This window comes from Zalophus californianus, chromosome 5 (genome assembly GCF_009762305.2).
Source record: "Zalophus californianus isolate mZalCal1 chromosome 5, mZalCal1.pri.v2, whole genome shotgun sequence".
NCBI classification, from domain to species: Eukaryota; Metazoa; Chordata; class Mammalia; order Carnivora; family Otariidae; genus Zalophus; species Zalophus californianus.
The window spans coordinates 104,888,252-104,910,473 of record NC_045599.1 but is presented as its reverse complement, the minus strand read 5'-3'; the positions used below and the strand labels follow the sequence as shown (position 1 = coordinate 104,910,473).

At 40.3% G+C, this 22,222-nt stretch overlaps 1 protein-coding gene across 5 annotated transcripts in view; it reads right to left on the bottom strand.

Annotated features, from left to right (window-relative positions):
* Nucleotides 1-22,222, bottom strand: part of EBF1 (EBF transcription factor 1) — a 391,542-nt gene that overhangs the window by 117,343 nt on the left and 251,977 nt on the right. For 3 of the 5 annotated variants that reach the window (XM_027605969.1, XM_027605968.1, XM_027605972.1), the window contains exon 8: nt 5,805-5,946. In XM_027605969.1, coding sequence (XP_027461770.1) covers nt 5,805-5,946 — 142 coding nt within the window. The remainder of the gene's footprint in view (nt 1-5,804; nt 5,947-22,222) is intronic. The other 2 variants (XM_027605970.1, XM_027605971.1) reach the window with 1 other exon arrangement.

Here is a 22,222-nt window from a genome sequence, read left to right as displayed (position 1 = left end):
TGCTGCCATCCGCCCAGTGACTGGGAGCAAAAGGAGTCATCCCAGTCTCCTTTGGGTTCCTTGAACTTACCTAAGCAAAACAGCCTTTGCATACACTGTCCCCTCTTCCCGGAAATTTGTTTCTGTCCCTTTTACCTGGTGAAAATTTACTCAGCTCTTAGGTTTTGGCATAAACGTGATTTCCTCAAGGAAGGCTTCCCTGATACCTCACTCCTCCTTGCTCCTTTTCTGGTCCCCCTTTTACACAGAAGTCCCATGAGTTGGTTGTAAGTTGTGTTTAATATCTCTATTCTCTATTTACATCATAAATTCTGTGAGGACAGGGAATGCATCTGCCTTGTGCTACTGTACCCTAGCTTGGTGTCTGGCATGTACTGGATGCTTAGAACCAATGAAGGAAGGAAGGAATTGTCTGAAGTCCACCTTACTGATACCTTATTCCTTGGCTGGAGAGCCAAAGAAAGGACTATACTAGAAACAGCTAGTGCATTTCTTAGTTCTCCTGAAGCCCTGTTTCTCCAAAGGCACCTCCAGACAAGAGGAGGTACATGTCAATGGTTTCAGTTCAGAGTACCAAAAATTGCACATGTTAAAAGGAGGTCTAGAAATGACCCAACCCAACTCTCATTGAACACATACCAAACTGAGGCCATGGAAGCAAAGTAACCCGCCCAGAGTTACACAGCCAGTTCATGTCAGAGTCAGGTAGGAAATCCAGCTCTTCTGTCAGACAGCCTGATCCTCCCTCTATTAGATCCAACTGATATTTACTGGCCACTTCTTAGGGCCTCATTACACAGAAGGGAGAAGAAGGGGGCCTCTCCTTTCTATTGGAAGCTCCATGCTGTCTGTCAATTTGGAGTAATCTTCCCAAGCCTGAATCGTCTTTCTCCACATGTCCGTAAAACAACAAATTTAAGTGCAGCTGGGCACAGGGAGTCAATGGGGTTGGATACCCGGGGGGCAACCAACAGAAGCAAAAACTGCTTGTTTCTGGAGCAAAAGGATTAAAGAAGGTCAAATGCTAAAGAGCAAGAATAACACCATATTGTCAGGGACAGCTGGAAGGGGACACTACAATGGAGAGGTCAGAACTAACTGGTGGTGGGGAAAATCTGATTCCACTTCTCTGACTCTGTAATTACAGCAAGGAGATGGGCCCAGTGATTCTATTACCACACTCTACTCTACCAAGTATTTTTGGTTTGACCAAACCCCACTTTTGTTTAGATTTGTTTTATTTTGGGATCCTGGCACATTTATACTTCACATCTTTGTCTGTATCACTACTTTGAAAGGAAATTTAATCCATTTGTGCCTGATGCCCACAAAAACAAAATTTCACTTGTTTCCCAATTTTAAAAAGGAGGGGTGCTGTAAAACATCTATATTTGAGCCAAGAAAGTAAGTAGGACCTCAGGTCGGAACTCAGGAACGTTGAAGTGTTCACCATCTAAAAACTGATTTTTCCAAGAAACATGATGATTGCACGAATTCATACCAATTTTTAAAAAAGAACCTAAGGATGACAAACACCAGTTGGGGACTTAAAACCAAAAAGAGTACCTACGGATGACCAGCTGAACTCTGTGACCCACTCAGATTTCCCAGTGATCATGGAGGAGGCACGCCCTCCAAGGGCCCAAAAAGGGGAAAGAGTGGAGGGAGGGAGAAGAGGGGAAGGGATAAAACACAGGCATGCCAAAAAAAAAAAAAAAAAAATGTCCCCTAAAAAAAATGAGCATTTAAACTGCTTGTCAGAAGGCTTCCTGACAAAAGCCACTAGAGCGTATTCACAGACATTTGCATAAATGCTGCCGGTGAGTTCACCATAGCTGCCAGCGCTAATGGTACATAAAGTAATTTAGTCACTTCTCCCGGCATTCTATGTCAGAATGATGAGCGCCGGCACTTTGCCTTGTTGCATATTAGATCATTAGATAATAAAGTGTTAGCGCATGCAAGCTGACAGGGTCCCTGCACTACAGCTTTGTGAGGGCACCGCATTTTGCCACAGGGGGGAAAAATAGAGAAACTGATGCTTTAAATTCAAGTAAACACAACCTGGAACTCAAGAGAACAATAATAACAATATCAACACTCCTATCGTATGATCCCCAGGAATTTGCCCAAGTGATGGGAAGACAGGGCAGACGAACAAGCTAGGGCTGTACATTACCGTGGGTGGGGATGATTCTGCATCTCTGGCCCCAAGCCTATGCTTTTCAAAAATTGAAAGCCTGAGAGTAGTCACCTTCTGATACTACCTCTCTCCACAGTGTACATCTTCCATACAGCTATTGCTTGCTTAAAGATGAAACCTCACTAGCCTAAACTCTCCCATAAATATTCAGCCAAAGAAAATCTCAGTATTTATGAATGAAGAAAAAAATGGGGGAGAGCAATTACCATGAGCTACAGGATGCCAGGATTCACCCTCTTTGGACCATGCAAGATTCTATGAAATAAATTTGCCTTTGTCAACTCTCCTACTTGAAATACAGGGGCTGTTATTTGAGCATGGAGGTTTGGAAGTCCATGGGTCACACAGGGAGGACTGCATGAATGTAAAGCATGGTCTCTTTTTCTACTTAAGTGCAGAAAGATGAACTACAAAAGGGAACTTTCCTCCAACTGTCTGACAAGCAGGATATAAATAGAGATGTGCAGAGTTGCTCAAAATAATTCCTGCTACCTGTAAATGAGATGGTAAAAAGCCCAGAATGAGGAAAAACGAAGGCTCCTACAGGTCACCTCCAAGGTGAAAATACCTAGCAGTTTCACTGTGTAGTAGCTGTCTGAGGTGGGGGTGAAGGAGGGGAGCTGCTGAGGCGTAGGGGCTTGGTTCTGGAAGTCTTAAACAGGGCAGGTTCAAACAGGATTTTTCAATGGCAAGATAAAGTTTTACCATATCCTCAAATCAACATGTATTAGCATCTAAGTCCACTCCCACACATCTCCCAATGAAAGAGCCCAATAGTCACCCTTTGCTGAGTAGATATTTATGTATCAGCTTGAAGTGTCTAAATGAGTGGGTGGTTTTGTGTGGTTGGTTGATTCATTCTGCAGAGAAGCAGATTTCCACGTATTGTCATTACAAGGAACCTCAAGGTATCTACCCTCTTATTCTTCTGAAGAGAAATAAAGTAAGGCACTGGTGACAGCGAAGTCCCCTAGCTAAAGAAGAAGATAGGACATATACAGACCCCCAAAGATGCTTAACCATTTCTGAACAGTGAAATGTCTTCATTTTCTTGAACAATATGTTAATAATCACATGGCCACTTGTGGACTAGTAAACTGGAGAAGAGGAATAAAATATTGTCTCCAAAACTCAGAATAATATGATATCTCAATTGAAATAGTAATATGTACACACAGAAGCAAGAATATTTGAGTTGGGAGGAAGCCTAGAGGCGTTTTGGTCTAGAGATCGCTAACTGTTAGCCTATGGCTGTATTCTTCCTAAGTGACATTTCCCCTTCCTCACTTCAGAGGGTTTAAAAGTTTTATAATTAGTTACCAACAATTAAAAATTAGGAGTTTTAATTCTTGCCAAACTAGAACATCTGTCCCCACTGGGCTCTCAGTCCCCTGGGCCACAACTGTCTGGGCTGCTGGACAGCAGAACATGTACTTGCCCTTCTTCAGCAGTCTCCACCCAGCCCACTTCCCCTATGTACTTGGCCTGCCCCCACTCAAGGCACACAGTCTTTTTTATACCCCCTACAGATCATCACCTTCCTTTTACCAAGAAGACTAAGGATCCCAAAAGGTAAGGTGACTTGTCCAAGGTCACATAAAGGCCAGAGGTGAAACTAAAAATTGAATTTAGGTTTCCTGGCTCCTACTTCATGATTCTTTCCTCCACGTTACAATGCAAAATAATATGTTCCTGACCTCCAGACTCTAGATGTTTCTGGCAGGTTGTTTCTGTTGGTTTGTGTTGGGTTTTGGTTTTTTGTTTTGTTTTGTTTTGTTTTGTTTTGTTTTTTGGTGGAGGTATGATTTGCATGATGTCATGTGGTCTGTCACTGCCTTCCCAAAGGCAGGAATGGGAGCTGGCTGTGTCTGCCCTTGGAGCCCATTTTGAAACTGTGAACCCATGACTGGTAGATTTCAAACTGACAGTCAAGTCTGTCCTTGGACAGGACAGTAACCATTGTAATTAACCAGCCACAGTGGAAAACAAGTCTTCAGTTTTTAAACCACAGCTTTCCATATTGTGCTCACTGAGTATTTACCTAGTTTTTCCCCTTTTTCCCCCTAAATACGTCTAGTAATACAATGCCTTAAGTGACTTCAAGGGTATTAAAAAGGCAACATTACCGTAAAGTGAGGATCAGAATAATTTTAAGTACAGGAATGGAACTAGGAATGTAATCATGAGCAGGTGTTTCAAATGGCCTCCTGCAAAAAAGTAATATCCATCCATCTCAGCACTAATGAAACCATAAAGAAGAAGCTTTTGAAAGATGATGGTTTACTTTAAAAAGACTGTAAAACTGGATGTGGTGAAGAATCCTTTCTAAGAGTGTTACATCTGGCTAATTAATAAAAAGTACAGTTTGTGTATTCCTTAAGTGCAGAAAAAAAATCAGGCAAAAATAATGATAGCGGTGTGTTTATTAAATTAGAATGCTGGCAGGGAAGGGAGTTTTCTACCTTATGAATTATATCATGGACAGCTCATGGCCCTTGGAAAAATCAGGCAATCGGGTGGTAATTTGTGCAGTAGTGTTTTTAAAAGAATCCTGCTGACCTAGCAAACTGGAAAGTGAAGTGGGGAAATGGGTTTAGAGTTTAATTTGAAGGAGATAAGAGAAAATCTAGCATGGTGATTGGTAACCAGTATAGTCTCCATCATTGTTTCTGGGATGGATAGTGGGAAGGATGGATTGATGAAAGATGAATAGATGGATGGGTGCATTGAGGATGGATAGATGGCTGGATGGACAGACGGATGGACAGACAGATGGATGAAAAGTGAATGGATGGATGAATGGATGGATGGATGATGTATAGATGGATAAATAGATGGATGGGTAGATGGATGGATGGAGAGATGGAAGGATGTATACATTATATATACATGTAGTACAGAAACATTCAGATGTATATTCAATCTAGCCCTTGATTCCTTTGAGTGGCATTCACTTTCCTTGATTCAAATTTTTATCTGGTTTCCTCCAGTCCTCTCAAAGATACTACTGATTAGCCATAAATTCAAGACAAATGTGAAACCTCCCCAACAAAATCCACCTACAGAAAGCAGGCTCTATCATGTGGTGATGAAGGGAGGATTATGCACAAGGCACAGGAGGGACATTTAGTTTGAGCTTCGTCTTCAAAAAATGCCTCTGACCTAGACTTTGGACCTTATCTCCAAATGAAGTTTAATATGAAGTTATAGAGATACACCAGCAGGGTTGTAAAGAGGATGGAGTTCATTATACAACCAAGTCAGTTGTAAACTCAAAACATACCATAGTATTTGTTACCCTGCTTTGGCCCTCCTTTATTTTTCAGTCAAGTGGGAGCTTAAAATAAAGCAGTGGTCCAGGTCTCCCTCTCTCTCTCTCTCTCAACCTGAAGGAAAGATGTATCAGCCATTTCCAGGATAGAGAGTTGTGTAACAAGAAAGGCTGGACCTCAAAGATATTTTCCTGTCTTTAAATATTTGCTATCAGGATCATTCAAATTTGAAATTGGGAACAGTAGAAAATGTGGTGAGTTGGAAGAAAGAAACCAAATAGATTCACAGTTAAAGTAGCAATGCCAACCAATGAAAATGATTTGCCTACCATGTTCCAGATAAGAGGGCGTACCTTCCGAGGGGTCAAGCCTCCGAGCCCTCCGCCCATGCTTAGAGTTATTATGGACAAACATATTATCAGAGACTGCCAGGACATGGCCATCCACATTGACTGTCGTAGACACCACGACCTGGAGACAGAAGAGAGAAATGAATGAACATTTTAATATAAAAGCATGGAAGGTAATAAACTCAAGTTAAATAAATAACAGCTGGGAGCTGAAGAAAATTGCATAGCTATTTCACATAATAACTGGTGCTTATGCTGTACAAGTCTAACAAGAGGAGCTATTGATGAGTGGGTCTTTGGCATGGAACGCTTTTGATGCAGTTTTAAGTAAAATTGCACAGTTTATAGTTACACAGCAGAAGGTACACTGTTAACCATAATTTTAACAAGAGGATCTTTATTAGCATATTTTTTTACACAACGGTGGTTGTGTTTCACCTAAATTACCCTTCAGTTTAGACACTGAAGCAGATATCACAGTTGATCATGCAAATAAAAATCTTTTGAATCTTTAAAATATTTCCCCCCAACTGCGTCAGGGTTAAGAGGATAGAGAAATGAAAAAGAGAGGTTTCAGTGAGAGCTGGGATGCAGCTTTCTCTCCCGCGTGTCTTTCTGGTGTTTCTTGTACTTTTCTTTTCCCACCTTACTTCGATTAATCAGACCAACCTCCCTTCCCCTCCCTCCCCCGCTCCCACACCATCCCCATTACCACCACCAGCATCCCTCTTCAAAAGATCTCTGCTAATTAAGGGTCTTAGATCTGTGTTTCAAAGCCAAAAAAACAAAACGAAACAAAACAAAAAACAACAACAACCAAAAAAACAAAAACAAAAAAAGAAGAAATGCAATGGCCCAGCTATAATTCAGATACCCTGGCCATCTCATAAACTGACTCTGAATCTAGTTTGCCAGCAGGGACACGGGCAAAGGTGTTTTCTCAGAGAACTTTGACTAAAACAATGAGAAGAAATGACCTACACTTCTCCTTATATTAAACGGGGAAGAGGATTAAAACTGAAACCCACAGAGATATGTTTATTCATGCGACCTCTTACAACAAAATATAATAATTGTCTGTAATTGCAGCTTCAGCTCCCACCTCATGCTTTGACATGGGAAACAGCAATCAGCCAGCTCCGGTTTAATCCACCTATTATGTTGACTAATTAACTTTCCTCGACAGTTTATTTCTTCCTCCATTATCAGCCCCTGTCAGCCGCAAGCACCCTGCAGCATAGGGGAGACCTCAGGCTCTTTGATTGATCACCGATAGATTGACATGCAGATTAATTTAATTAGAATCACCTCACTTGAGAAATGAAAGACAAAGGCAAGAGCGCTAATAGATCTGCTCTCATAATGAGGCGAACCTCCAGAGCCAAAGCTGAGGATTTCTGATTTATTTTGCTCAATTCCCCCGTTGCCTGGAAAAGACTCTCGCTTTAATTGTTCTTGGTTTTGAGAGGCATTAGCCTCTGAAGAGGTGAAACGTTTTACAAGGATTGGCACATACTGAGGCCCCAGTTTCTGAGGAAGCCTTTTCTCCGACTTCTAGGGTCTTGTGCAATGCCACAGTTCTGTCCCCTCAGTTGGGCAGAGGACAAGACGCTTGGCCTTGGCCTATGCCTGTGAATTGCCTGGCAAAGTGCCTTCCTCAGTAGCCTCCCGCCCCAACCAACGTCAGCCATACTGAAAAGTTCCACCATCGGCGTCTTTGGCCTAAACGCATCAGGACAAAACACAGCGGAGTCCCTTTCTTGAGGCCTCAAAGATGGCAACGAACTCTAGGCTGTGGAGCACTGTTCCGAATACTGTCGTGGGGTTGATTTCATTTGATCTGATCCGATTTGACTTGATCTAGTTACTAGTTTCTGTTTGTTTGCTCTCTTCCAAGCCCCGCCTTCTGCAGACCCGAGGCCCTGCTCCTTAAATGGAGCCCCTACAGGCTTTCAGACCTGGATGTGTAAGTCAGGAAACTCAGGAAACTAGGCACTTGCTCATCCTGCCCTGGGGCCTCCCAGGGATGACTGCAGGGCAGGGCTTCTGTGGGGTCCTCCTTCAGGGCCCTCTTTCAGGGTCTTCTCCTTGACTCCCGGCCAGCCCTGGATCCTCCCCTGATTTTATTTTTTTAATTCTATTTTATTAAAATACAAAGGAAACAACTGAGAGTCCATTCTGGGAGTCGGGGTATTTGCCTCAATCATTGTGAAAACCAAAATTCCAACTAAGGCAAGTCATTCATGGGAGGACTCAGTACATTTGAAGTAGCAGTTTGCAAAGTGGTTTTTCTCTTTCTTCATGATTGACCAACCAGATCTGACACAGCTGGAAGGTTATGTGTATGCCTCATCAATTGTAGGTTAATTTAAAAGGAGGAGGAGGAAGAGAAGAAAATGGTCTATTCTTTTATTTTCAAAAAGTGTTAGGTGCCAATGCAGAGTCCATATTATTTAAGGCAACAGAAACTCCCTTTCCTTTTTAGTTAGGGAGGTGGGACATACACAATTATGTAACAGAGCTGGGTCCTTCAAAGAATTTTTGATTTACTACGAGACCACAATTGAGTGGTCACTGGAGTCGTTAGCTGAAGAAACTATAAAAGGAATCCCAAACGGTATCTGTTTCCAGTGTCAGGAAATACAGAAAGTTGTTATTCTAGATGTCTGTCTTAAGAGGAAAAAAAAGCAATGACAATTCACCATGCACCTGTAAGACAAAATGCTACAGGCTTAGGCTTAAAATATTCAATATTGTTTAAAGATATTGTCATCTAATTCCTACACTGAACAGAAATGACAAAAACGGTTAAGTTAAAAAAAAAACAAAACAAAACTACATCCTATGTGTTTTTTTCTTGACAATAGAAGGATCACCAAGACCACATGTGTGACAGAATCATTTCATTTGAAAGTTCCACTAAAATTGGAGAGAGATAAAACAGAATCCTCATGCCTTTAATTTCTAGAAAATAAACACCTAATGTTCCTCACAGAAACTCATGACTAAACATTTTAACTTGCCTCTCCCCAAAATAATTTCTCTCATTCCAATTTGGAAATGATCAAGATATATTTAAATAAAACATATGCTGAAATTAATCCACAGAGCAACTTGTAAATTTTTAAAAATCTGTGAGATGCAAAGGGGGCACTGAAGTGTCTTTTAAAAAATAGGCCTATAGTGGGAGGGAAAAGGGCCTTTACAGTTTAACACAAGATTAATGAGGTGCTGACACATTCATGCAGGCAAGGGGACAGATGGGCCTGCCAAATCTTCAACCTTCCCAAATTTTGTCAACAAAGCACAGCTTGAATTTGGGACAGGTAAACATGGAAAATGATTTTACATTTGGACTCAACACTTCCCTCTCTATCCCCTTCCTCACTCTCCTGCCCAAGGAAAGAGATGAAGGGATTATGAGGAACAGGTATACTTAGAATTTTATGATATCTGTTAAACTAAATCTTTACTATTTAGAATTGTACTGTCCAAGACAGTAACCACACATGTAGCTATTTAAATTTATTTATTTATTTTTAAAACATCTTTTTTTTTAAAGATTTTTATTTATTTATTGAGAGAGAGAGAGAGAATGGTAGAGAGAGACCATGAGAAGGAGGAAGGTCAGAGGGAGAAGCAGACCCCCTGCCGAGCAGGGAGCCCAATGAGGGACTCGATCCCAGGACTCCAGGATCATGACCTGAGCCGAAGGCAGTCGCTTAACCAACTGAGCCACCCAGGCGCCCATAGCTATTTACATTTAAACTAATTAAGTAAAATTTTAAATTCTTGTTCCTGAGTCTCCATAGCCATATTTCAAGTGGTTAGTAGCCACATGTGGCTAGAGACTGCTATATTGGACAGGGCAGTACAGGACATTTTCCTCATTGTAGATTGTCTTATTGGACAGTGCTGCTATAGAATGGTTTTGAAATAAATTGCTCCAAGTTATTCATGAGGATGTCCAAGCTATATCTCCTGAAACAGGTATTAGTCTAAGTGGACATGTTTAAGATTATATACAAGTATTTTTTTATCACTATATTTTCTAAGATCGATTTTCTATTTAGGGCATAGCTTTCTAACATAGCAATCCATAGATGTGCCAATGAACACGCAGTGGGTTCCGTGGTACCTTCTATCTGGGTCCAGCCTTCCAGGTAAGGGCTTTCAGCCTGAGGGGATTTAAAAAACAAAAAACAAAAAACAAAAAAACAAAAACCAGAAGAGAAATCTGCAGGTACCCATTGACTTTGGAGATTTTACACTAACGTTTTCGGTTTCTTGCCTCATTTCAGTGGTTCAAAATGTCCTGTGTTTTATCCTGGATCTGGCGATCCCTAAAGGTTGTTACTTTTACGATTTCACCCCCTCTATTTAGAATTAGAAATAATTCAACACAAAGTTGATAATTCTTGACTCCCAAGTTTTCCTAGTTGATGTGATTTTTGGCCAGGTTAATTTAACCCTCAGCCACCGTGCTCCCACCTGTCAAGTGGAGATACTAATAAAAGTACCTGGTTCTGTGAGGCTTACAATATTTAAAGTGGCCAGCATGGTTCCTGGCTCATACTGAGCACTCAACAAATGTTAGTAGCAGTAGGACTGTAGCTGTTGCTTGGTTGATGAGACTCACCAAGAAGTTCAAGTTAATGTATTGGACTGATCATGTGAAGCCATAAAGAGGACCCCGCATAAACTGTTACTTTAAATAAAAGGGTACAGAAATTACCTCTAATGTGTTCACTGTTTTATCAGTCTAACAATTAAATTGTACAATTTTAAAGACCTTTGTGCTCACAATATGTAATTATGTAATTTAGGCCTCATGTAAATTGCAAATTTCACTGGTTTCTATAATTTTTTTTTAATTTTATTTATTTATTTGACAGAGAGAGAGAGACACAGCGAGAGAGGGAACACAAGCAGAGGGAGTGGGAGAGGGAGAAGCAGGCTTCCCGCGGAGCAGGGAGCCCGATGCGGGGCTCAATCCCAGGACCCTGGGATCATGACCTGAGCCAAAGGCAGACGTCCAATGACTGAACCACCCAGGCGCCCCTATAATTTTACTTTCTAGAACCCATTGGTATCTTAGCCTGTTATATTCTAGGCTTGAAACTAAACAAAATCTTACTGCTTTGAAAAAAATCTATAAATTAGACATCTTATCAATTCAGTCTAGTTTTCCCAGTATTTCACATGAATGAAGGATTCTCTGGGAGTTTTGTTATTTGTTACTATTTCCTGCTATCATTCTTCAGGCTGTCCCTCTTTTCTTTATATCGGGCAGGAGACCTTGTATGTCCCAACTAAACTAAATTATCTAAGATTCATGACCCATAATCTCTGTCTCATGAGCAGATTTTCAAAAAGACAAAAGCTGCTAAATTCAGTCGTGGGTGGAAGAGCACATTAACAAAAGTAGCAGCTCATATAGAAGAAGGGGTTATGACAAAAGCAACCAAGAGTTGAAATCTCTATTTTTAAACATTTCTACAACAAATATGGAATCAAGAGGAAGATTAGACCATAAAAATATTTTCAACATTTAAATTTAGAATATTTTAGTAGTAAGTACCTCTCTCCAAAAAATAACTACTTTATAAAATTAATTTTGAATGAATATAAAATTATAAATTTGGTTTTAAAAGCTAATATATGGTAACTCAGTGTAAGGAAACTGGTGCTGAAGTTGGTCGTTACATGACTTTCTCATCTCTGGGTTTAACTTATTCTATGTCTGCAGTAATTCAGGACCCCTAATATAAAGGCATTAAATGCACTGGCTTGAAGTACATGAAATAGAAAGGCAGTGAGCAGCATTCCATGGAATAATATTCAGCAATAAAAAGAAACAAACTATTGATATACCTGGATGAATTTCAAGAGAATTATGCTGAGTGAAAAAAGCCAATACCAAAAGATTGTATGGGCTTCCACCCCCATTCCACCCCACCCCCCCACACTCCCCACCAAACTTACATGTTGAATACCTAATCCCCAGTACCTCAAGATAGGCCTGTATTTGGAGACAGGGCCTTTAAAGATATGATTAAGTTAAAATAAGGCTCTTAGAGTGGGCCTTCAGCCAATCTGACTGGTGTCCTAAGAAGCGGAAACTTGGTCACACACAGAGACACCAGGGTGTACGGGCAAAGAGGAAAGACCATGTGCGGACACAGTAAGAAGGTGGCTATCTATAAGCCAAGCAGAGAGGTCTCAGAGAAAACCAACCCGACGGACACCTGGATCTTGGACTTCCAGCCTCCAAAACTGTGTGAAAACAAATTTCCATTTTTAAGCCATTCAATCTGTGATATTTTGTTATGAAAGTCATAGAAAAGTAATACAGTGCATAATTCCATTTACTTAACATTCGTGAAATTTAAAAATTTGAGAAATGGACGATAGATTAGCACTTGCCAAGGGTTAGGGACAGAAGGAATGTGGATGTGGCTATTACAAATAATGATAGGAAGGATCCTTGTGGTGATGGCAACGTCCAATAGCTTCACTGTGGTGATAGATACACAGACCTGCACATGATAAAACTTTACAGAACTAAGAACATACCCATATGTAAATGACTACAAGTAAAACTAGAGGAATCTGAATAAGGTGGTGGATTTATCAATGTTCAAATCCTGTATGATTATTGTATAGTACTATGTAATATTGTACTATAGTTTTGCAATACATTACTACTGAGGTACTGGGTAAAGGGTGCACAAGATCACTCTGTATTATTTCATATAACTACATGTGAATCTACAATTGTCGCAATAAAAAATTCAATTACATAAAAGGCATCATCAGTCAAGATGCCCTTCAATAGGTGAATGGATATACAAACTGGTAATCCAAGGAAAGGAATGTTATACAGCAATAAAAAGAAATGAACTATCAAGTCAGGAAAAGACACGGAATTTTAAATGTATAGTGCTAATTGTATGATTCCAACTGTATGACATTCTGGAAAAGGTAAAACTTTGGAGAGAGCAAAAAGATTAGTGGTTGCCAGGAGTTTGCCAGGGGGAAGGGAGGGACGACTAGGTAGAGCACAGGGGCAGTGAAACCATTCTATCTGATGCTGTAGTGGTAGATACATAACACCATGCATTTGTCCAAACCCACAGGATACAAAACATACAAATGAATCCCAGTATAAACTATAAACTTTATACTATGTTATCAATAATGTATCAATATGGCACATCAGGGGCGCCTGGGTGGCTCAGTCTTTAAGCATTTGCCTTCAGCTCAGATCATGATCCCAGGGTCCTGGGATCGAGCCCTGCGTTGGGCTCCCTGCTCGGTGGGAAGCCTGCTTCTCCCTCTCCCACTCCCCCTGCTTGTGTTCCCTCTCTCGCTGTGTCTCTCTCTGTCAAATAAATAAATAAATAAAATCTTAAAAAAAAATGCAGCACATCAATTCTAATGAATGTGTCAGACTAATGCAAAATATTAATAATAGGGAAAATGAGGGAGGGAATGATTGAGGGAGTCTTTGGGAACTCGTTATACTTTCCCCTCATTTTTCTGTAAACCTAAAACTGCTCTACAAAATAAAGACTTTATGTCATCAAAATTTACCCTCAACCCTACACAGCCCACATTCTCTACCCTGTCTGCTGATCCATTCTTTACAGACTCTTTGAATATTACAGTCAAAAGACCCAAGAAATCAGCCAATCTAGTAGCTTCCAACTAAGAGTTTTCAAATGTAGTAATAGGAACAATACAGCAGAGAGGGAACCCTAAATTCACCCATAGGAAGACTGCATACTAAAACAGTAATTTTCCTTTGTCGAGAGAGGATCGGATCATCTGCATGGAAACACTGGTTATCTCATGCATGTGAGAAACTCTGAATTAATGGATTCATATGACTTCAAATAATTTTAAAATGGATCGTGATTCTTAATAAATGCCGTCAGGATCAAAAAATAAGTCATCACATGGATGGGATTCATAAGAGAAAATGACAAAAGAAGTCCTCAGTGGTTATTACACACTGCAAATTTGTCCAACACCTCTTTCTGAGGCTTGGAAAAGTGAGGCCCAAGAGGTTTAAAGGCATCCTCAAGGTCATAGGACAAATTAAGAGCAGAGGTAAGCCTGAAGGGAAACTTTCAGACTCCAGATCCAGTTCTCACCCACAGTGGCCTCTGGCCTCTCCATTCTCTCCTGACTCTGCTGGTATCTTCCAGAACACATATCTGGGGTCTATGTGACTGACTACACTTTAAGTATTATAACACATAAAAATTGTCTGCAGCAGTTAGGAGTTAGGTCTTCATTAACTTTGTCCTTTAAAATATCCTTGACTGATATGGAATGAGATAGTCTCTGAAACCTGCCTGATTGCTAGTTTCTATCTGGTTGAAAGATCCCAAATAACTCATTAAAAATTATGGAGGACGCATGAACCTACAGAATGTAGCAGAGCGGAACTGTGGGAAAAAGGGAGTGAGTAACCGAATTAATCTACTCTTTAAGGCTCAAGGCAAAAATATCTCTTCGCTTAACAGTAAGACAAAAGCAGACACTTCTAAATCCTCAGATACGTATGCTGAACTAATTTGGACCTTTGGAAACTAAACTCAGCTTCTGTCTCCTGAACGGTGACACATGCTCAACATAAAAGCTCATCCGTGACCTTAACCTTGGTCCTCCCTCTGTGGATCAGGATACCTTTGATGACTCTTGATGGTGTCATTGGCATTTAACAGGTGTTCTCCTTTTATGTGTTCCCACTGGCTATTTTAAGTAGCAGTGAGCCAAAACATACAGAAGAGGCATGTCTGCTCTCTACCAATGAGACCATGAGACACAGATGTGACAATTGGGAGCAAGAAAACAGCCTATTAGTCAACAGCTCAGATTCTAGGGTCAGAGAGTCCTGAGTTTGAACTCCAACTCCATCACTTACCAGTTTGTAACCTTAGATAAGTCACTTAATCATAGGAAAAAGTTGTGAGCCTACTATCTTCCAGGCATTATTCTATGGAGAAGCAGCAATGAACAAGACAGATAAATTGTTTGTCCACCAAGAACTGAGTGCTTATCAGAGGCAGAAAGGGGTTTTCAGGCAGTAAGTAAGCAATAAAAGCAAATTTCTGAATGTGAAAAGTTCCAAGAAGAAAATAAAATGGGGCTGGAGCAATACCTAGGTGGGACCTATTTTTGATTGGGTGATTAAGGAAGGCATCTCTGAGGAGGTGATGTTTTTAGCTGAAATCTAAGTAAAAGAAATAGCCAGCTATTCAACGAAGTGGCAGAAGAATTTCCTAGGAGGATAGAAGAGCAAGTACAAAGATCCCGAGGCAGAAATGGGTTTGGTGTATCCAAGGAAGAGAAATGAAAGAACATAAGGGAGGCCAATGTGCTTGTTTGGAGCAAAGTAAACAAGAGAAGGAGCAGTGGAAAAATAAGATTATCCATGCAAAACACTTTGTATGGTGTCTCACACATAATAAAAGCTCTGGAAGTTACAACTTAAAAAGTGATAGAATGTAAGAATATCTTTTGTTGGTAAGTCTCACTAAGTATAGGCATCCTCAGAAGCAATATCCATTGGCAACACTGATCTAAACCATCTATCCTTTCATGTATTTTACATTTCTTCAATAGCAACTGTACTTAATGTAGAAATTTATTTCCTCTAAGTGCGGAGCCACCACTCGTCAAATTGCGTTCATAAGGATTCCTTCTCAGTGATGCATATTTTCTGCCAAGGCCCAGCATAAGGCTCATGCCAAGATACATATTTGCCCAATAAGCCGTAATGGTTTAATATATCAGGTTGAAAATCTACCATTTGTATTTACTATGTTATGTGAATTAATCCTGTATTCTAAAACTATCATTAGAGCTGCTTTCAGGATAATTAATCAGCGTGGTGCATCTTGAAATTATTCTGTATGAAGAGAGTGATTGCAGCTCAGGCCCTTAGCATTCTGTTGGTAAAGAATTTAATTGTAAGATGTGCTGTTTGTCAAAACAATATAAAACAGGGGGTGGGGGCAGTGGGAAAGAAATAAAAAGGATACAAATATTTCTTTCTTTATTTAAGTGCTTTTAAAAGCAGACTGAAACTGCAGAGGTAGGACATGTATTTTAAGAATTCTCTAATGATACCCTATAATATATTGATTCAGAGCCTCTGTAGGCTTTTGAACAAATAACAAGGATTCTCCAAAATTTATAGAAGTCACCAAAAGTAAGAGCAGAGAGTTGTCTTTGACTGTCATTTCCTATGCCATCATTTTTAAAAGAACACACCGTTGGTGGGAAATTGGGATGATAACCTGGTGGTTTCTCCTCATATTTCCTATCCCCCACTCCAAATGACTAATAAGTAAAAGTGGATTGTTTGTCTCCTCCAATAAACATGAGATAAGCATGAATTTGGAGCCTGCTGTTCTCTCCGCTCAGAAAATTCTCCTGGCTCTTCTCAGGACGGTTTATTCTTATCCTTTAGCTCTGAGCTTAAATATCACCTCCTCAGAAGTTTTTCCTGGTTATTCACTTTAAATTGGGTTCCTATTCCTCCATTCCACATGTATTCTCTCTCATATTATTAATATTCTTTATAGCAATAATGAAAAATTTTGATGATTTGTAATTACTAATTTGTACACATTGTAGCAGCTGATGGTACCTATTACCCACACATCCATTTTCTCTCCTTCTTGAGGGCTGTACAAGTAGACATTTGCAGGTCACTCTGTGGTTATATATGGCCATGTGACAGACTTCTGGCCCATTCTAGAATATGGGCAGATTTGACAAGGGTCATTTCTAAAACCAGGTTTTTAAGAAGTCCATGAGCCCCCTCCACTCTTTACCCTTCATTTGGATGGACAGAGACAACAAGGTTCTAGGGGCTAGTAGAGACACAAAATGAAAGGAGCCCTGGTCCCCAAATCACTTTATGTACAGGACCTGTTCATCTACCAAGAACACCTGCATTGTACCATTATGTGAACAAGAAATGACCTGTTGTGTGTGAGCCATTATATTCTTTGTTCTATTTATTACAGCAGCTAGTATTATCCTAACAAATAGACCCCCAACGAGAATATGAGCTTCATTAGAACAAACACCCTGTCTTTCTTGTTCATCACAATATATTCACCACTTGCCAGATCAATAAATACTACTGAGGGCATGCATGCATGAATGAAGGAATAGATATTAAATTTATATTCCTCTATAGTCATGCATCCAACATTTATACATGAATATAAATTTGTAGCCTATGGAAAAATTTTGTTGAAGAGATAAAATGAATTTGGAAATTGACACGTTACCTCACAGTCTCTAGGTACTATGGTATCTACTGTGATGACAGCTTGTACCCGATTCTCGTTCCTTCCCTCACCATCCTCATTCAGCCAGCCCCAACAAGGAAAGCTATTGAGAAGGATTTAAATCTTAACCTGGAATTGTCTAGCTCCTGTCAGTTAAAAACCAGACCCATGACATGGTTTTAACACAGTCCTTTGACATTAGCATCTTTTTAGTGTCAAGATGAAGAAACAGGCTCATTTAGTCACAGTGAATTTCTCCCTGTCATGAGCTGTTTCCATCCTAGCTTACCCCCACCCTCTCTTTTCCTCCCCACTTCCTCAAACCCACCAGAACTGAATGAAGCCTGTATCCACTGCTGTATTTAAGCAAGTTTGTTACTCTAGCCACAGCCTGGGGATTCCAAAAGAAAACATCCATTGTAAATTAAGAAGGAGGAGGGAAAAAAAGATTGTACCAGATTTTCTACAAGGTTTATTCCATAATGCCTTAAAGTATGAACACAGCCGAGCTCTGCGGAAAGTGATTAATTTCTTGAAAACGCTAAGGTCACACTAATTGACATGACCTGTGTAATTAAGTAGTCTCTGTTTACACACCAGAAGCTCAGCCGCTGTGAGGCTGAGTTTGCTTGACAGAATGTCTTTACATGTCAAGAGATCAACAACCTTTCTTATGTCCTCCTCAGTCACCTACACAGGCCCTGATTGCTGTTCAGAGGAGACACGCTCTGGCATGGCATTATGAAGATCAGGCTGGCCTGGTGAGCATACAAAATGAGATGAGAGAAAGGTAGCAGCCAGGATTGTTGGAGAGAGCCCACTTAATAGTCAGGGGAGCACATTTTCGATCAGATGTCTCTAGGTCTTAGGTTTTCAATATAACTGAGAAAAGCCACATTGAGATGTTAAGAGTAGACCCGAGTTTACTCATGCCAAAAAGACACTTTTCATTCCTCCTTAAAGGCAATAGCAACATGAAACCTACTTCCTAATGGTGTACTAAGAGAGAAATGATGGAAATTATATGTCTTCTTCACAGGCAACCTTCAACCAATGTCTCTATGACACATCGCTGTCAGCCAGCGTAGCTCAGGGAAGACTAATCTTCCCCCTCTTGCGCGAGTCCTAAGATTTGGGAACTTCAGTATGGTTTCTTTACAGAGTTCTCTGAGATGCCGGGGGCCACTTTACTCATGCTCCTTCTAGGTGATGGGTCTTTCTTGCTCTGGAGAAGTGGCCCGAACCTCCATATGTTAAGGAAAACTATAGCCCCCTTTTGAGTAATAGCTTCTTTTTCCAAGGTTCGTACAAGTAAAAACTGGCCAACACTGTACCTATGTTCAGAAACAATGCTCATGTTCTTCTTCTTCCACGCAACTCCACTCTCTGCCTGATGACCTTTGGTGCATTCCAATATTCTTTATGCAGACAGTAGCTTTAGGCTTGTTATAGGGCAAACACCACTCCTTGGCTTTCATGGGGTTCATGAGTAGCCACTCTGACTCTCAGATGTTGAGAGACCTCCTTATTTTCTCTGCAGAAGTGTCTCCCTACAGATTCTCCCTACAGCTTCTTTACTGTTCCACATTAGATAACATCTGAGTCAGACGATTGGGTTGAATCGCTGTCTCTTCACTACCTAGTAGATGTGTCGCTTTGAGCAAATTGGTTAACTCCTCTTAAGCCTCAGTTCCTCATGTGTAAAATTATATTTTATAAATATAATATTTGTACCTTCCTAATAGGGACATTGTGAAGATGAAATGATAGCTCATGTAAAATATTTAGCATAATACTTCTCACATAATGAGTACCTAGTAAATGTAAGCTTTATCATTATCATCATCATGGCCGATGTCCATAGATGTATGTCAAGGTACACATATGGGCACATATATTTATACACACATATATGGAACACACTGAATGTAGATACAGATACAAACAGTCATCTCCCCAGCATTTAATGTAATTAGAAATAAACCAAGATTGGGAACAGAGGAAGAAAAGGCAGCTTGTGGTGGAAGCACAAAAAAAGAAAAGAAAAGAAAGATGGTGACAATGGACGTTGGAGTTCACTGAGTTGAAGTTCCTGGAAGTTTCCAATAGGCAGCTGAACAGCTAGGTCTGGATCTGGATGTCAGGTCTCAGGGAACCTGACTCAAGAGTCCTGAGTGCCCAAACAGTGGTTAAGATGCTGACAATGGAGAAGATACTCAAGAGAGCCCTACAAAGTGGGAAAAGATCTGGATCTCAAAAGAAAACTTAAGGAATGGCAATATATACAGGGAGCAAACAAGTAGCATCCCTTCAAGAAGGCTGAAGTGAATGTTGTTGTGGAATCCAAGAAAAAGATGAGTTCAAGAAGAATGGGATGGCTAGCATCATGAAATGATGCACAGAAATATAGGAGGACATAATAGTCATGAAAGAAACAAGACTGGGGAAAACATAGAGTTTGGTAGGGATATGTGAGGTGTCACTTTAACTCTACTGAGGCAATTCATCCATTCTCCAATTACATAAACATCCACATGCCTACATGCCTGAGACCATGTGCTAATTGTGGGAAAATGATAATTAATTAAATGTGTAAACATACTTAGATACAAAACAAAATGAATCAATGTTCATTCTGCCATAGCTTCCCTCTATCCTCTCCTAGGAAGTGATGAGGGGGTGATGGGGACAAAGCAGGTTAAATCTGAGATCCAATAAGGAATTTGTCCTTGCTTATGGAAAGAGCTCTTCCTCAACTCAAAAATTAACTATGTAGTGGCCAAGGTTGCTGCCCCTATTTAGAGAAGTCTACCTACTTTAGGATGGGTGGAGACTCACAGGGAAGAGCCCATATATTTGAAGGACAGTATGGACCTTGGGTTAGGCAGTTCTCATGCCTAATAGAAATGACATGCCTAAGTTCTCATGCCACTGTCACCAGGAAGAGGCTGTCAGAAGTCATTGGGTATAAGACTGGACCAATGCCTCTCAAGTAGGGGCAATTTTGCATCCCCACCCCAAACAGGAACATTACATGTCTGGAGACATTTTGGGTTGTAATGACTAGGCTAGGGCCTGGGGGAGTTTCTCTCCTGGCCTCTATGGGTACAGGCCAGTGATGAACTGTTAAATGTCCTACGGTGTGTAGGACAAATCCACCCTCCCACACACAACAAAGGATTATCTAGTCTAAAATGTCACTTGTGCCTAAGATGAGAAACCCTGTATTGAAATAATGACCCAGTTTCAGTGTATCGCAAGTACTTTCTCCAAAAGCAAATTAGTTACACATACAAAATGCGTCATTTGTATGTTGGAAAATAAGCAGAATCATAATGTTTACTCAATTTTAGAGCTGAGGAAACTGAGGCTTTCCAGAAATTCAATTCATGCCCCCTCATCTCAGTAGCCCTTCTACTAAATGAAGAATAACTATTTTATCTGCAAAAATAAAGCTTTCTAAATACCATCAAAAATAACAGACTGAGTTGGTTTTTCGTCTCCTATAAGAGCTACATTTCTATAATTTAAGGCTTTCAGACATTTCATTAGCCGGTCCTTTGAGGGAAAACCAAGGCCCCAGAAGTCTTATACAAATACTCTCTTAGGTTCCCAATGTCACCAAAGTCCACCTCTAACTCTGCTGCCCTGAGAAGCAGAGCAAAGTTGATCCTGATATTCATAAGGCATGACAACGTCTATTAGATATGTTTATTAGACATGAGTTGGTTCGTGCCTGGATATGCCTTATTCCTAACCCAAGCTTAATTAAGGGAGATATATGGCTCATCTTAAGGCCAAAGCAAGTGCAAAACAGTTTATAATGAAACCCAGCCTCATGTTGCAGGACACTGAGCAGCTTAGTGGCATCACATGCGTTGTTTACTAGCAAACCAACTCCATCTCAACACACAAAAAAATCCTGCGTGGGAAGGAGAGTACCCAAGTCTTCCAACTTGGGGTCAGCAGCTAGCCAGGGGAAACATTTTCCAGAAAACTAGGAATCCAGGGATTCTCATTACTCATCTCTGTCAGAACAAAAGGTGGCAAGGCCAAAATGATTTTACAAAAATACTTCAGGATCTTGGGAGAGAATGTCTTGTTTCTACTGAATTTGTTCTTCTGTGACACCAATAAGTCTCACCTCTCAAAAAAATATCATCTTGGAGACAAAGAGATCTTGACATCTAAAAATCAGTGTTCAGAATCATCCCATCCCTTTCCCCTATCAGAGAATGTGCAGCTAAAATTTTTCAAGATCCTCTCAGAGATCATACATTTCAATCTATACTTAAAGCTGACTAACTATACCTAAGAGTATACTTTAAACACCATGCTGTTTTCACTGAAAGACCGTATGGGCAAATATATGTGTCATTACTCTGATAGGAAAACTAATGTTGACCATGCAAATGAGTTAGCCGTAAAATGAAATGGAAGGCAACACAAGTCTAGAACTTTGCTCTTCAAAGTGTGGTCTGTGGCATTGGCATCGCTTGGGAGCTTGTTAAAAATGTAGAGTTTCAGGCCCACCCGAGACCTCAATTAGCAGTTTAACAAGATCCCCAGGGAGTTCTTGACACTTTCGAGTTTGAGAAGCACCAGTATCTAGAACTTATTGACCTTTCCTACAACCTGACTACCATTTTGTCTTCGAAATTAACACTTTGCTTTCATATCTCCTTCTGCCAGTAAATGTGTAATTATACGAGGTAAACACACCCCTCATGCTTTGAATCGTGGCCGATTTGACTGCTTGAGGACCTTCACACATGCTGTACAAGGATACTGCTGACACAGAACTGAGTGTCACCTGCATCACTCTCTAGATGTGTCCTGCTGCATCAGGGGTCAATTTTTAATAGACAATTATTACTGACAACTTCCAAACTGGGAAGAGGAGAACGGAGAGAAAGGAAAGAAGAAGATGACATAATTCTAAAACAGAACAAAGTTCTCATTTGACAGTTTTCTACCTGTAAAACTTTAGAAAGGATCCATCATTTTTATGTACTTTACTTAACCTACAGTGGTTTAAGCCTGTGAGTCCATTCAGGAAACCAACTAGGCTCAAAGGAC